The sequence below is a fragment of the Cydia fagiglandana genome, chromosome 18, assembly GCF_963556715.1.
Source record: "Cydia fagiglandana chromosome 18, ilCydFagi1.1, whole genome shotgun sequence".
Classification (NCBI taxonomy): domain Eukaryota; kingdom Metazoa; phylum Arthropoda; class Insecta; order Lepidoptera; family Tortricidae; genus Cydia; species Cydia fagiglandana.
The window spans coordinates 385,079-401,752 of NC_085949.1; the positions used below are offsets into that span (position 1 = coordinate 385,079).

Here is a 16,674-nt window from a genome sequence, read left to right on the forward strand (position 1 = left end):
AACATACCGTTACGCTATTGCAACATACTTACGTTGTGTGAAATTGTCTACTACAAGGATCACGGAAACACTGTTTGCATGTGTGAGTAATAGTAGGAAAAAGCGTGACAGCAACACTCCGTCGAATTAAAAAGGTGGTTTTTGCACAATGAAGTATTCAATGTTTATTTTAATAGTTCAATATTTACTTAAAGAGTGCGCGAAACATACTTTTAAGTATACAAATACCAAGACCATTTCACAAAAAAATTAAATCTGAAATTTTGCAAAAGTGGTGCCATCTAGCGAGAGTTAAGTTTTGAGTAACCTAGGCGAACCACCTTAAAATTGTTAAATATCAAACGGTGTCGTCAACGCCATCTAAACGACAATAGGCCAAAGGTGTATGGCGCCATCTATTCGACAGTGACTTTTGCTTGACATCCGAGGCACGTTTTTTTCTTAGACTTTATTTATCTTATACGGAGTTATATATATCTCTGGTACACGTCAGAAAAGACGTATGTTATAAGTTAACTGTTTATTTTTACAATCTGGTACATACTACTTACCATAAATTCACCAACCCAAACCTGTTGATTTGAAATTAGCTGTGCTAGAAAACTTTAAAAACAATAGTGTTTGACTGAGTTAGCCAAATCAGTAAGGTCAGGTGGGGTTAGGGAAAAATACTTTATTTTTCTCGGGATAAGAGAAACCGTATGAGAAAAGTCCTTCTACGTAAATATAAGTAAATTTTATTTATGAATTAGCTTTATTTTTAGATTCTCATTTTATTTAGTTTTTAATATCTGTTTATTTTCCTTACAAGTGTCCACCTTCCCCCATAGTTCCTCTTATCCTACCTACCTTGCTTATTTTTTTCGAATTTTTTTTAGTTATTATTTTTTGCTTACGTTGTATCAAATCAACGAATGCTTGTGTTCACAAATCCGAAAGAAGATATAATAGGTATATCTACTTAGTACTAGTACTAGTAAAACGCTTTTATTGTAAGTACAAAAATCAAAATAAAACAGGAAAAAAATAACATTCGTAAGTGTAATTAAGTATTCCTATTGTATTGTATTAAGTGCTGTATTGCTGTAATCTAGTAATTACTTAAACTTTTTTTGTGTTCCTCTAAATATATCCACGAGTCTAGTTCTATTCGATTTATAAAATTGAAAACTGTCTGAATTTTACCAATAATTTCCTAGTGCTTTATTTGATCTATTTCTTTCATGGTGTGCCCTGGTGTGACACATTATTTTAAATACAGTCAACACAATGGGATAGTACCTACTTCAGCCAGGAGGTACAACTTTAAAACCTTTTTTCTATATTATTAGGTACTAGCCTACATATTATTTGTCGTAAAAAATGGTTTGTAATCTCTTCTTCTAGGATAATATTTATGTATGTACATAATGAAAACAAAACAACATAGTAAATTAACAATACATCGATCTTTATTTAAATAAATATCACAGACAATACTAAACTAAACTAAAAGCTAACTTAAACTTAACTATCATCGCCCCAACCAAGAAGTCAATATCTCCACAGGATTGAACACCCTCACCTCTTTCGCCACATCCTCCCTTTTCTGAGCCACATGCTCTTCCGTTTTATACAAAAACATCCCCTTAGTCCTACTACTACACCCGTACCCTATCAGTTTCTCGCTCCCTTTACACTCTCCTTTCATCAAGTCTTCCCAATCAGCACACCTCTGCCCTTTAAATGATTTCTCGTTAACCACAGACGCTGCGAAGAGCTTCCAAGCCTGCGCATGATCACATTCTAAACTAATCTTCCTATTCTGACATTCAGGCTGCTTCACATCCACCCCGTTGACATAAACATCTAGATCCCCCACAGGGTCCTCGAGACCTAGAACTCCAGCACTCGTATGAAAAACTTGAACAAATTTAGCATCGCTTTTAGCTAGTTTAAAGTCTCTTGTTATACACGGCTTGGCTGGATCTAAAGCTGTTATTCTACTTAAGTTTTTATGTATTCCTTGTTGTACTAGCTTTCCTGTTATGCCTGCTACGTGAGCACCTAAACTGAAGCCTATCAAATGTACATTCTCTAGTTTATACCCTTTTTTGTTGATACTCTTCAGAAACGAGTACAAAAGTCGAGCTAAAGGTTGTACTCTTGACGCTGAATCTACATAACCTCTACAGAATGATAATCTAGTATCTAAAACCAAGACCATAGGTATCTTTTTCAACAAAGCATTAACTAAAGTATTACTCGATTCATCGGTAGGAGTGTTCCACCAACCAGGGACATATAAGACTAAGGAGGTGGGCCGTTGCCTCATGAAGATCCTGGGGGCTTCGGAGACGCGGTAAGTTCTGTTGGAGTCCTTAGTGAACTCCACGAAGTCGATGAGGGGAGCCTCGAAGGTGAAGGGGCGGTGGAACAACACGTCCACTGGCAGGACTTTACCTGGAATAAGGAAATAGTCACGTTAAAACTTTTTTTAAGTTCCGATTGTAATTGTGTTCTGTTTCAAATTGGCAATTATTAAATATCTTCGACATTTGAGAAATTAAAAGCTTAAAAAAACTTCCGTGAGACACAGACATATTAAAATATAATCACATCGTTCAATCACTTATTTTAAGTCGAAGATTGCTCAACGTATTTCGCTTCATAACGAGGAGCTTCAACGGGAGTCAATATCGAGCAATTATCTTCGACTTAAAATACGTGACCCGTAACATTATTAACTAAATTTATTTTGTGGGCTACAAGTATTGCAATATTAGAGGGCTGGCAGCTACTTCAGCCACAGATTAAGTCTGGCCATCAAAGATACCTACTATGCCAGCTTCTGGTCATGATGGTGACCTGGGGAGCATTTTTTATTTATACCTGCCTAAGTTTATTTACAAGCTCATTTTAAATTTTATAAACCGGTAGTTTAGGTTTAATAGTTTATAAATATTGATATTTTAAAATTAATGTCACGATAAAATACGTAAAGAAGTCTTCATCATTAATAATCAAGATGATGAACGTGACATGACGTAAGAGGCAGGAGGGTGAAGGTTGACGGCCCCTGCTTTGTCTGCACGACATTAAAGGCTAGTGATGCTGTAATCATACACATTAGCACGATAATAATGTGGCGTTTTGTGCACTAGAGCAACTATTTATTTGAACTAAAAGATCCGTCAGGAAGCTGCTGTGAAGCCTGTGACAATCTCATTTGAACGCGTAGCTTCGGATTTAAGTTGCATGAGGTAAACGTATTAGTGCTCGACATGCTAATCCCTAATAGATGACACCTTGCTGTCACTTCTATTGACAATGACTTAAGAGTCAAGATGACATGTACTGGGACCGCGTCGGGCACCGGTACGTTTATCTTGTCGCTAGGTCACCAGCGCAAAAAAAACAGATTTTTAGTTTAAATTAGCGAAACTTTGTTTTATTTTGTCCAAGGTACATCTTCTAGAGTCTAGAGGTCAAAATAGAACAGGTTTTGCCAATTTAACGCTAGGTTGAATGCCAGCGGATAAAATCGTGATTTTACTAAAATAATACCTACCTAACTTACTGCCGTATTCGAACTTCAAGATATTCACAAGAGACGACACGTACTAGATTCATTTTAGATACGTTATAGTTTAGATATCAACTAGTTCTCTTTTGCATCGCAATTCGGGCAACCATGTCACCTTTACTTTAGATAGAGTAAGATATCTATTAGATGTGAATTGGATCTCTAAGTCATATCCTGTATCTTAGTGATATCTAAAAGATGTCTATTTCAAAATCCGAATCGGGCCCTGACAATAGGTGCTTATTATTATCTACCTGTATTGTAACAAGATGCGAAATCAGATTTAAAATAATATGCGTCATAACATAAGCAATCGCGACTGAACGACCGTGAACCAGCTATATCTGAGACTTCCCTGTGATTTTAAAGTAATACAATAAAAAACATAAAGTATAAATAAAGTACGATTCGAGTGGATAAGTTCAATCAGTTAAGACCCGGAAGGTCTGCGTTATATTTATTTGTTTCCGTTTTAAATGTAATATCGATACTAATTCATTCTTACGACAACCAATTAGTCAAATAAATTAGAAGAACCATCAATACTGTATTATTAAGATAATAAAAAAATCATTTAATACATTTTCGACCTTAGAGAACATAAAGAACCACTAGAATTAAATTGCAAATATTTAAATTTCCAATCATCCCGCATTTAGAATAAAGATATTATAGTTATTCGCTGCCTTAATTAAGATTTATGTAAATACGCATTGAATTTTTTTTGTAGTAATTTAGGGCAATGGGAGGTAACGTATGTACATATTTACAAATAAATCAAGCACTTATTAGGAATTATTTTAACAATCACAAAACACTAGAACCTTGACAGATCCTCAACGTGACCTATTCGAGGGCAACTGCAGAATACACAGATAGGCACACACTATTGACCGCACAAATCGTGATATTTGCTATGTTTAGGTGTAGGTAGGTACTCTACACACTCTATACAAGTATTTAATAAAATTAATAAAATATGGGCTCATTTAGACGGCGCGCGAACTCGCATGCAATTTTAGTTACATTGCGGACTGTAGCTTACGTCCAATTCAACCGACTGATCAAAACCCGCAATGTAATGAAAATGAACCAAGCAAGCGCGAAGAGCGAATAAAGATTCACCCTTTCAACTTGGGAAAAAATGCTTTCGTAGTTGTCTGTTATTTAATTGTCCACTCTAGGCATTTCTTAACCGGTTCGCGTAAAATGTTGTGGACATGTTCGATAAGGATATGCTTTTGCCGATTCAGTTTTTATATTTTCCCAAAATGGCGGAATTGAACTGATCTACAGCTCACAGTGCTACTCATTAATATCGTTATTGTTTTTGCTGTGTTATGTTTTACATCGAATTAAATATTTTCTGTTAATATCTATATTCTATTAATCATTCAGAAAGGAAAATGTAATGGCTTCTTTACACGATGAGCTAACGCCAGCCACTCCAAGGGACGCAGCCATGCGGTAGAATGGGATAGCAATATCACTTGCTCCGTCTAACGCATAAATGCGTCCCTTGGAGTGGCCGGGGTTGGTCCATCGTGTAGAGGAGCCAGAACTCTAATGTACAACAGAATATGAATAGCAATGCTAGGCACTTGCGCAAAAGTGGTTTATCGCCATACATACACGGTGTAACATGAGGAAACCGAATAATTTAAACAGTCCTATAAACTTTTTTCCAATTCACCTAGTTTCCGTGAGAATATTAATAAAAAAAAACAACATTTTATTGTTACATAGTGTAAAAGGCCTATTTGATGGTGATGTCGCTGATATGGGACGTAGTCTAAATATCCTTAAAATATCTAAATGTCAAAAAGTGACACACTTTGCAAAAAGTAGGTTTTACGAAAGAAAAATATAAAAATCAATTTTAAGTGACAAGTTTACCAATAACATTTATTTTGTATGTACAATACATTCAAAAAATTTAAAAAACAAAAAAGATTTTTTTTTGCGAAATTGACCTAACCTCTAGCCGCCTAGAGACCTATAAAAAGGTCTCCTGTTCCATTCTAATTTGAACTTTGTGTTGACTAAATAAAATTTCATTTTGCTTGGCAAGGTTTGACGTATGGGCGGCTAGAGTCTAAACTCATATTAATTTTTTACCTTCCTTTGACCTCAGAAATGCGTGGTTAATATTATTCGGTTTCCTCATGTTACACCGTGTATATGAGTATATGTATGTATTATTTAATTAATGAATATGTAAATAGTTACAACGGGTCAAGATCACAAACTAATAAAAAAATGATCATCCGATTTATTACTCTCAGGTTGATTTTGCTTTTACAATTTGATAAGGTTTTCGTCTCATTTTGATACGACCGCCAGTAAAACGCTAATCGAAACTTAAATAATCTATGGAGATAGTCACGTCATTTTTACAGCATCGATGATCCTGATATTTTTTTTTTTTATCGTTTGCCGATTATCGACTGACATCATGAGTAGGTACCACAAATTTTACACTACATTGTGTTCTGGCCACAGATCGTTCTGGCAAATAAATAGTTTGTATTTGGTATTTATATTTATCAAAATGTAAAACCGAATCGGCCTCTGTCTTATCCGCATCTTATCCAATACGAGTTAACATTAATAAAGTTAAAGTTATGTGTAATTCTCATAATACTTCTATCGAAGGTCGCAGTTGGTTGAACCACGACAGCCTTATGTATCATTTAATGAACACATTACCTGAATGGAGACGAGGAAATAATAAAGATGGTCAATGGACAAGTAATTAATCTGTTCTGAGACATGGGTCCTTTACCGTAAGCATATACGTACACTTGACAGATTCCACCTTAAATGCCTCCGAGATATTATGAATATCAAATGGACGGACCGGGTGTCGCGAACATATCGCGAACCGGCTAATAGTTGCCAGCGTCATGGGGTAGATGGCGCTCGCAGTCACGTTTAAGTTAAAATAAATAAATAAAATAAATAAATATTATAGGACATTCTTACACAGATTGACTAAGTCCCACAGTAAGCTCAAGAAGGCTTGTGTTGTGGGTACTCAGACAACGATATATATAATAATATACAAATACTTAAATACATAGAAAACACCCATGACTCAGGAACAAATATCTGTATCATCATACAAATAAATGTCCTAAACCGCTAACCGCTTCTAGGTTATTGTGATTTTTTGGGGAGACAAGAGGGTAGACGCCGAACGAGGGCGATAAGAGGAGGTTATGTGCGAACAAATTTACGGAGGGAGAGAATTTTGCTTTTGGATCAATTCAACGAGTTTCTTATGGTGTTATTAGATTAATGATGTGTCTCTTGTAAATTGTGAACAACGTATATCAGTAATCAGAATGAACAGTGATCCGAGGGAATTGTTGATGGCTAATATGAACTTATGGTAAACTAGTGTGAGGAATGGGGTCGCTATAAGGGGAGGCTTGGAGGCGACTACGAAGTTCAGGAAACCAGGTGGATAATCAGGTGAAACTAATTTTATATGTAGGTAATAAAGTAGGACACCAGCAATGAGTGAATCGTCATCTCACTAACGTCCAGGCCTCATATAGGTATGTCGTATGATTACATATCGTTGACCAATCTCAGTAAAGGCATCATCTCATTCGATAGGTTAACAACTGTGGTGAGCTTGACGACACCGGGTCAAAAACACAAACGTCCTGAGGCGCGCAAATGTCGGAGGCATTGAGGTGTATCTGATAAGGCGGCAGCTGCGGTGGTGTGGGCACGTGTCTCGGATGTCAGAAGACAGAGTGGCGAAGCGTATCTTCTTTTCAGAACTCCAGAATGGTAAGCGTAAAAGCGGTGGCCAGTACTTACGATATAAGGATGTTCTGAAAAGACATATGAAGAGATGCCAACTAGAGCCCTCTGACTGGGAGCGGAAGGCAGCGCAGCGGCCCCAATGGCGGCGCCTCATTAATGATAGAGTTAACATTTTTGAGACGGAACGCCGCAGTGAGCTCGACAAAAAACGTGATGAGCTTAAGGCTCGGCCGCCAACCTCAATTTCCTACAACTATGTAGGTGGTGTGCCCAAAATGCGCTCGAGTATTTAGCAAGAAGATAGGGTACGTGAGCCACCTAAGAGCGCATCAGAGAGTGGATCAGCTACACTCTAATAACACGAGCTAAAAATTGCCTAGTCCAGAGCACACAGTCGCTGGGGCCGAAATCGGTCAGGAGAGCATCATCATCAATTAATCTGTTATTGCTGCAGATGTCGCCACGCGCCAATTAGCGAAATTTTACATCCGTATAGCGAGTCGCCTATAATGGCTCCTCTACACAATGGGTCAACGCCAGCCACTCCAAGGGACGCCGCCATGCGATAAATTGAGATAGCAATATCACTTGCTCCCTCTAACGCATAAATGCATCCCTTGGAGTGGCCGGCGTAGGCCCATCGTGTTGAGAAGCCATAAGAGAGTTGAGCCTATAAGAGAATTTATAGAGTTGCATCAAGCTATCACTGTGCATCTCATTTGCAACGACAAAGTGTGGTTATGTCACCACTAATGTCAAATTTCTATAAAATAATAAAATAAAAAATATTATTATGGCCCTTCCTTTATTAGATAACTCAGTTGTTATATAATAAAGTGTTATAAAATGAATATGAATTTAAAATTAACTACAGTAAAAATAACTTGTTTTTTTCGGTCATAGTATATGTTAATTTTCATGTTTAAGTGGAGTACTGGATTAGTTGCACTCTTATCCGGTCGTTATCAATTATCATACAGGCGTAAATGGTGCTGTCTATATTATTTATCAGTCCCTATAATAACGAAAGCATTCCTCAAGCGATAGTTCAAGTTCAATATGAACCGCTTCTGGGCCATGTGGGCCGTGTGGGCCATGTGGGGCCGACATACCTTTCCAATGTCAACCGTTTGCTGCCGTCAAAGTGGTCAAGCGAGCGTTTGATACACAGCTTAGGTGACATACAAAAATAATTCGTTAGAATTTCCCATTTTTACATGTAATTATATTTTTATGTGTAGCTTATTAACGTGTAACATTGTTCACAACACTCATAAACGCTTTCTTTATTCTTCAAAAACTGATGAAAAAGATGCATTTTATCCACGAGACCGGTAAAGTAATTTGATGCGTTGTTTTTTCCTCGTGTTCTCAGATCAGTGCCTAAAATGTATTCATCCTTACGTGTCTTATCATATAAACAAAGTAAACAAACCTGACGTCAAAGTGACATTCCAACAATACGATTCATAGACAATCTAGAATTCTAGACATCATAATATCAGATGTTTTTGAGGTGATCCGCTAGTTACTGCGATTATTGATGGAAATCTTATTAGAAATGACATTTTTCAGTTTGTTTAAGTACCTATACAACAATATTTTAAGTCAATTCCAGAGAAAAGTTTGATAATGACATCGAGAATTGTTTGTTTACATGATACCTGATTTTGGACCCGGGTATGTCCTTAAACTACGTCCAAACCAGCGGTGGTAGGTCCCGCAAGGGGCCGCCTGGTTTGCTACCACCCTCCCGCCGGAGTCAGGCGCCAAGCAGCCTTGCTGCGTTTCGTCTATGAGCGGGAGTACCAGTGCCTTTGGGGGATGATTTGCTGTCAGTTGTGTTGCATAATGCCGGTTTTTGGATCCTTGAGTGACGTCGGGCCGAGCAGCTCTCGCTGGAGGGTAGCGGGATCCGAGGCACGGTCTTGCCGGTGGCCGACCGCAGGAAGTTGGGGGCCCAATTGTACGACAGCCACGTGCGAGAGGCTGCCCCGCCACCTAGCGAAAAATCCTGGAATAGCTCCACCGTGCCCGTTGGCGACTGGACGGGAGGACCCGGTGGGTTATTTCAGGGGGGCTCGGGCGTCCCCGCAGTCTCCAAGTGAGCTCCTCATTGTCCGGATTAGCTCAAGTGATCCAATTGGTAAACGCAACACCTCGACAGGCATTTTTTCACCCATCCCACACTCCACAAATATGAAAACAAAAAGAAAAAAGAATAGGGTTAAACACCGGCTGCACTTCCTCCCATTGAAAGTGCACCTCACCAACATCAGGGGGTTGCACTCAAATATCGATCCGGTCCACCACCATCTTGAAACCGATAAACCGCACCTATTCTTTTTGACGGAGACGCAAATCAAAACCCCAGCGGACGCGTCGTACCTCAACTACCCAGGCTACTCACTGGAACATAAGTTCAGAGCACGTGCTGGGGTCTGTGTGTACGTCCGCGACGACATTTGCTGCAAGCGTCTCCGTTGCTTTGAGGCTGCCGGGTTTTCCACTTTGTGGATTATGGTCGACTCGGGCTCAGAGAAAACTCTGTATGCCTGTGTCTACCGATCGCACAGCGGAAACCAGGAGACAACTAGGCTCTTTGACCACCTTACTGAGATGGCAGATAAAGCCCAACAGCGGTACCCCGCGGCTCAACTCGTATTCCTTGGGGACTTTAACGCCCACCACGAGGAGTGGCTGTTCCCGTACAAGAATACTTGCCACGCTGGGAGGGAAGCGCGCAAATTTGCTGTATCCGTAAACCTTACCCAGCTGGTAAATGTTGCGACGCGGATACCGGATGTTACTGACCATACACCCAATTGCCTTGACCTTCTGCTGACAACTGATCCAGACAGGCACTCGGTTTCGGTCTCAGCTCCGCTAGGATCGTCCGATCACTGTCTGGTGAAATCCGTGTCGATCCACTCTCCTCCTGATCTCTGCCATAGGGGCACGAGGAGAGTATGGCGATACGAGTCAGCGGACTGGGATGAGATGCGGCATTTCTTTGCGTCTTTCCCCTGGCAGCAGGTCTGTTTTTCTTCGGGTGACCCCTCGTGTTCTGCTGAGGCTGTTGCGGATGTGATTCGGCAGGGAATGGAATATTTCATTCCGTTCTCCGACCTATCGCTCGATCACAAGACCTGAGCATGGTACAATTCGGACTGTGCTCGAGCCGAGGCTCTTAAGCAGTCTGCATACCAGGCTTGGGTACTAGCCCGCGATACCAAAGCTGGAGCACAGAGGGTTCGCGCGAAGAAAAAAGTCTTTAACTCAGCTGCCAAGTCCTGCAAACGGGTGCTTCGAAAGGCTCGATTCGACCACGTCAGTCGAATAGGGGCCAAACTCGCCTCCTACCCTCCTGGTAGCAAGCGGTTCTGGTCCCTGTCGAAAGCGGTCGAATCCAACTTCTGCCGACCCACATTGCCACCTCTGCAGAAACCTGATGGGACACTGGCCCACTCCGCGACAGAGAAAGCTAACTTGTTTGCTTCTCTGTTTGCGAGCAATTCACGTCTAGATGCAGGCTCAAAACTTCCACCTACGCTACCTCATTGCAGTTCCTCTATGCAGAGAATTGCTATACATCAAAAAGAGGTACGCCGAGCTCTGCTGAATCTTGACGTGAATAAGGCCAATGGACCAGACGGTATACCTGCACGTGTACTAAAGCAGTGTGCGCCTGAGTTGTCTCCTGTACTGACACGCCTGTACCGCCTCTCTCTCCAAACAAGAACGGTGCCGAAATCCTGGAAGCTTGCAAACGTGCAGCCAGTACCCAAGAAGGGTAGTCGTGCTGATCCCTGCAATTACCGACCAATCGCCATTACCTCCATGCTCTGTAAAGTCATGGAAAGGGTACTTAACGGCAAACTGCTGGCATACCTCGAAGCAAATGATCTGCTCAGTGACCGTCAATATGGCTTTCGCATAGGTCGGTCTACTGGGGATCTTTTAGCGTATGTCACGCACTACTGCGGCGAGGCCATCGAGAGGAACGGTGAAGCGCTTGCTGTTTCACTGGACATCTCGAAGGCCTTTGACAGGGTTTGGCACGCAAGTCTCCTTAGCAAGCTTCCTGCTTACGGCATCCCTGCTGATTTTTGTAGCTGGCTATCTGATTTCTTGAGTGAACGGTCGATCAGAGTAGTTATTGATGGCTGCTCTTCGGACCTCATGGCCATTGACGCCGGTGTTCCTCAGGGGTCTGTTCTCTCCGCAACCCTTTTCCTGCTCCACATTAACGACATGCTGCAACCCAGCATTGTAGGTTATGCAGATGACAGTACGGTTGTTGAGAGATATTTGGCTAGTGCAGGGGACAGCAGGGAGGATATACGTTCACAGAGAGAGGCCATGGTTGAGCGAATGAACTTGACCCTTAGTCTCGTTTCCCAGTGGGGTGATGACAATCTGGTCACGTTCAATGCCTCCAAAACGCAGGCGTGTCTATTTTCCGCTAAACGGAGTCTATTCGACCTGACTCCTTCTTTCCGGGGTGCATCTGTACCTATTACCGACAGCCTGGAACTCCTCGGCATGGAGCTGAGTTCAGTCCTCGGCTTCGGCAGCTTCATTGAGTCTAAAGCACAAACTGCGGCCAGAAAGCTGGGCGTCCTAAATAAGGTGAAGCGATACTTCACACCTGGACAGCTTCTAACACTTTACAAAGCTCAAGTCCGGTCGTGTATGGAGTATTGCAGCCACCTGTGGGATGGCTCAGCTAAATACCAACTCGCCGCTTTGGACTCAGTGGAGCGCAGAGCCAGGAGGATGATTGGCGACAAGAAGCTAACGGCTAAGCTTCAGACTTTGGCCCATCGGCGGAAAGTCGCCAGCCTGTCGGTATTCTACAGGTTGCACTTCGGGGAGTGTGCCCAAGAGCTACACGAGCTCATTCCACCGTCCCCATTCTACCATCGGACTTTTAGACGCACGGCCGGTTTCCATCCTTACTTGGTAGATATTCCGCCAATTCGCACTAAGCGCTTTGCTTCTACTTTCCTTATGCGCACTGCCAAGGAATGGAATTCCTTGCCGGCGTCTATATTTCCGTGCTCTTATAACCCGGCAACCTTCAAATCAAGAGTGAACAGGCACCTTCTGGGCGAGCTCGCTCCATCGTAGGCCACGTCTACGCCTCGGCTAGTCTGTGGCCATGAGTAAACCCATGCATAATAAAAAAAAAAAAAGATAGGTCAAGTAAGGAAGAATACACTTTACAGTTATAATAATTGTTTTATTAAAAGGGATAATCTGAACTCTTTCAACGACATTTTCAACATTCAAGTAGGTACTTTTCTGTTCACGTAACATTCCTGGCTTCTAAGCACAATGTTATGGTCCTATGGTCATTGACTGTTGTTACGCTGACATTATATCAGTCAATGTTATGTCACAACCTAATTGCTGACATTGCGTTACGGGCGGCGGCGTCAGCGGAACTATAGCGTAATTAGACTTACAGTAATTTCCCTTACCTTGTCAACTTGTCATGTGTGATGTGGTAAGTATGGTTACCTCTCAAGCCAAGGTTTAGTGGTTATGTACCACCTTATTATAATAATCATCTGCATAGAAAATCAAAACCGTAATATAAAAAGAAACTTTTTCTATAACCACTGTAGTTAACATTAGTATTAGTTTAAATGAAATAGATGTACAAAAGAATATTTTATATTCTGATGCGTGATGCCCATAAATAATAAGTGAATCGTCACTAATAAGCAGCAAATTTTGGTATTATTTTTTATCAGAATCCGATTTGATCAAAATGCCCCAATAATTAAATTTATGTAAACTTATAAAAAATAATAATAATTTGATATTTATGTGGCTCTAATAAAAAAATTAAAACATGCAAAACCCTCGAACCTGGGCATCATGATACTATGGAGACCTCAAAAAATTGTTACATAATTATGTGTAAATATTTGTTTCACTAGGTTATAGGCGCTGACCAACCACACAAAATCGAATATTACTTCTTACTAGAAAATAAAAATAAAGATAGTTTATATTTATTAATTTTATTATTCAAGTAGGCATATAGGCTGCTCTAACCCTACACCTCTGACCCGAGAAGATTTAAATCTCTCCTAAAATGTAGAATACATTATTGTGCGTGAAGATATTCATATAATTATAATAAGGCGCGATTACGATTAGCGTTTGCAGTGTCAGTTATTAAAGTTACGTGAGAAATGTCAATTATAGCCAACTTTTATATTCGTAAATGTAAATACGGTTGATAATGAAGAAATGAGGTATTTTGTAGATGTAGATACTCACGAAACAATAGATTAGTAATGTTCATTATTTTCTCACTGGAACATCGAAAGAAAAAACTGGTGTACGCTACTTTACCATGATTATGTTTAGCACCACATTTATTATATTACATTGAATAAAAAAGTGCGTTCAAAAGGCTTTGAAAATAACAGAAGTCTACCTATTTTACCGTAGACATGTTATATCTCTATCTATGCTATCTATGTATATATCTAGGACACATCTACTCTAGAGCTTTTGTCTGCGTAATTACCAAGCACAGGGATCCAAAAATAAATTTGTATTTGTATGGTTCCAAGTCTTCTCATTAATACTTTTTAGTGAATATCCCTAAATCGATGGTTTTTACAACTGCTGTGGAGTAGCCAATGTGCTCAAAAATATGGTCACAAGAGTTTAAATGTGTTATATTAAGGACTTTAAGTATGCTTCATTTGATATTTACCAGTTGCTTTTCGGTGAAGGAAGGCCTAGTTTTCCCTCTGGATTGGAAGGTCAGATGGCATTCGCTTTCGTAAAAACTTTTGCCTACGTAAATTCTTGGGATTAATTGTCAAGCGGACCCTAGGCTTCCATGAGCCGTGCCAAAATGCCAAATAACGGGAGGAAGAAGAAGAATGACTTTAAGTATGTTTCGCGGATTGTGCAAATTGAGGAATTTACATTTCTAATTAATCACAGACGGATGTATATTTCCTCACGACGTTTTCCTCCACCAAACACCTCAATGTAAACAGAACTGTTTAATCTAAGCAATTATGATTTGATCAACAATATCAACATACACGTAGCATCAGCAGTCTTCACCAGCTCCTCAAAATTCTCCGTTAGGAAGGGCGGCAGGAGAGACCCGATGTTGTTCAGGATGTCTCCCTTCACCAACCCCAGCACCAGCACCAGGAGACACGTCACAATACACTTCATGTTGAAGTTCTTGTTGTTGATTATATTTTATTATTTATACACCAGCAGCTCTAGGAGCTGATGCGTGGTTATTACAACACTTGTTTCTTTTGCACTTCTTAAAGTTCTAAAATATGTCTGGTCTGTTTTTGAAGGAGTTCACTGACGGTTCACTAACAACATTTTCTGGTAGAGTTCCACACATTTACCACACGACTCGGCAAGAAGTGTTTGCTAGGGCTGCTAGCACAGAAAGGTTTGATAATTTTTCTCTCAACCTTATATTTTTAAATCGCCCGAAGAAAAAATTTGTCAGTTTCACCACATAGTTGTAACTAATTCTCTTGAATTCTCTGATAAAATTATTTCTGAGAATTCCCCGAAGAAAGAATTTGTGAGGTTCACAACTTGCAGAGTTATCTTTGTTGCAGTACTTGCTGAGGTTGTTTGAAGAGAAATTTTATTGAGACCACAACATTAATTCACTTCTATCCTGATTGTTGAAGTTTTTCTTGAGAATAGTCCAATGAAAGAAATACTTTACAACATGGTTACACTTCAGTCCTCTTTGATGAAGTTATCTACATAAATTATCATCGATTCTGATGTTGGATCCCAAAGAGATGACATGATAGAGCTTTTCGAAATAATATTTTTTTTTTTAACCTTTCATATTTGTGTGGCAGTCAAACCTCGGTTGTGCAGCAGAATCATTTTTTTCTCGAAAAAATGCAAAAACATGACTTAAAATTCGGGCAGGATTCTATTAGCAGGAGTTTAATAGCAAGATAGCAAGTAATGTTATTTGAGTCGTAGATTGGCAGTTTTAAAGTTTAACATTAACTGCCTATTCGCAACATTAATAAAATACAACTAGGTTATTTATTATACATGTAAACGGCACTACGATAAAAATAATACACGCGACAAAAACTACAGTTTCTTAACTAAACCACGTAATTGTCATCACGTAAATATCTACCACTAGCATTTGCAAAATAAATGACACTGCGCTGCGCTGCGGTGTCTTGAGCAAAAAGTCCAGGCAGTTATTATGTCCCTTGATATTTTTTTTTATTATAAAGATACTCATTTAACATTTAAATACAAGTTTAACCTGTATATTGTGCTCGATATAACTGAGAGTAGATCAGGCCAGTCACAATTTTATTAACAATAAAATTATCCTGCCTACGTCCTTTGATATTTCATAGTTTAAAAACCATCAAATTAATTTAACAACTACGTTTTAGATATTAAGAGCAAATCACTAACTACTTATATCACTCAAAATAGTACAGCCATGAAAATAAGTCTTCATTTGTTATTTTTAAGATAAGAAACAATCGCTTTCACTAAACATGGACTATAACTGGTATGATAGGTATCAAGAGCGAATCACTCAAATCTCACTGTTAAAAATCCTGCCACGAAATTAAGTAATTAAGTCGTTTAATTATTTAAATATTTCAAAACAAACGTTTTCATTCAACACAAATTAGGTGGTGAATTATATCAAAAGCAAATCACTCAAATCTGTTGCTTTTATTAACACAAAATGATCCAAGTTGGTCATGAATAAATTATTATCAAGTCTCACTCAACAAAAGTCGGTCTGCCAAATTTTTTTTTTTTTAAAGTATGTTACCTAATTATTTTTCGAATTTAGGAAACGTTTTCATTCAACGACGTTTAACCGGTATATCGAGAGCGGGTCGCGGTGCGCGTCGCGTGCGCATCTCTGCGTGGACTGAACGCCGCCGGCGCCAACAGTTTTGTTATACGTCAGTAGTGGCTGCCGGAGGTCGATGAGATTATTTTCATTCCGATTATTTTATTAGGATATAATGTTGTACAGCCCAAACCCGTTGTCTTAAACAACAATGCATAAATTGTCTGCAGTAGACGGAAAGGCCTGTGATGATGATGATGATGATGTTTTCCTGACCGATTTCGGCCACAGCGACTGTGTGCTCTGGAATAGGCAATTTTAAACTCGTGTTATTAGAGTGTAGCTGATCCACTCTCTGGTGCGCCCTTAGGTGTCTCACGTACCCTATCTTCTTGCTAATTACTCGAGCGCATTTTGGGCACTTAAATCTGCGGGATAGAACGTGACGGACACCGTT

At 39.7% G+C, this 16,674-nt stretch overlaps 1 protein-coding gene across 3 annotated transcripts; it reads right to left on the reverse strand.

The window, feature by feature from the left end:
* Nucleotides 1–1,429: 1,429 nt before the first annotated feature.
* On the reverse strand, nt 1,430–16,284 carry LOC134673036 (lipase member H-B-like). Of its 3 annotated transcripts, none has more exons than XM_063530973.1 (3): nt 16,194–16,284; nt 14,428–15,182; nt 1,430–2,442 (listed from the first exon to the last, which is right to left on the reverse strand). In XM_063530973.1, exons 2-3 carry the CDS (start codon nt 14,564–14,566, stop codon nt 1,514–1,516), a joined length of 1,068 nt encoding a protein of 355 aa, XP_063387043.1. In that variant the 5' UTR covers nt 14,567–15,182; nt 16,194–16,284; the 3' UTR covers nt 1,430–1,513. The 3 variants fall into 3 exon arrangements, with proteins under 3 accessions (XP_063387043.1, XP_063387042.1, XP_063387041.1); XM_063530972.1 differs by having other exon boundaries at nt 14,428–15,265; nt 16,194–16,276; XM_063530971.1 differs by lacking the exon at nt 16,194–16,284 and having other exon boundaries at nt 14,428–15,926.
* Nucleotides 16,285–16,674: the final 390 nt, after the last annotated feature.

Bases quoted from the DNA above. Each gene is read 5' to 3' on its own strand.
- LOC134673036 (XM_063530973.1), bottom strand. From the start codon at position 14,566: ATGAAGTGTATTGTGACGTGTCTCCTGGTGCTGGTGCTGGGGTTGGTG. The intron at 2,443-14,427 runs GTATGTTGATAT...TCCTTATTCCAG, and splicing joins GAAGACTGCTGATGCTACGT to GTAAAGTCCTGCCAGTGGAC.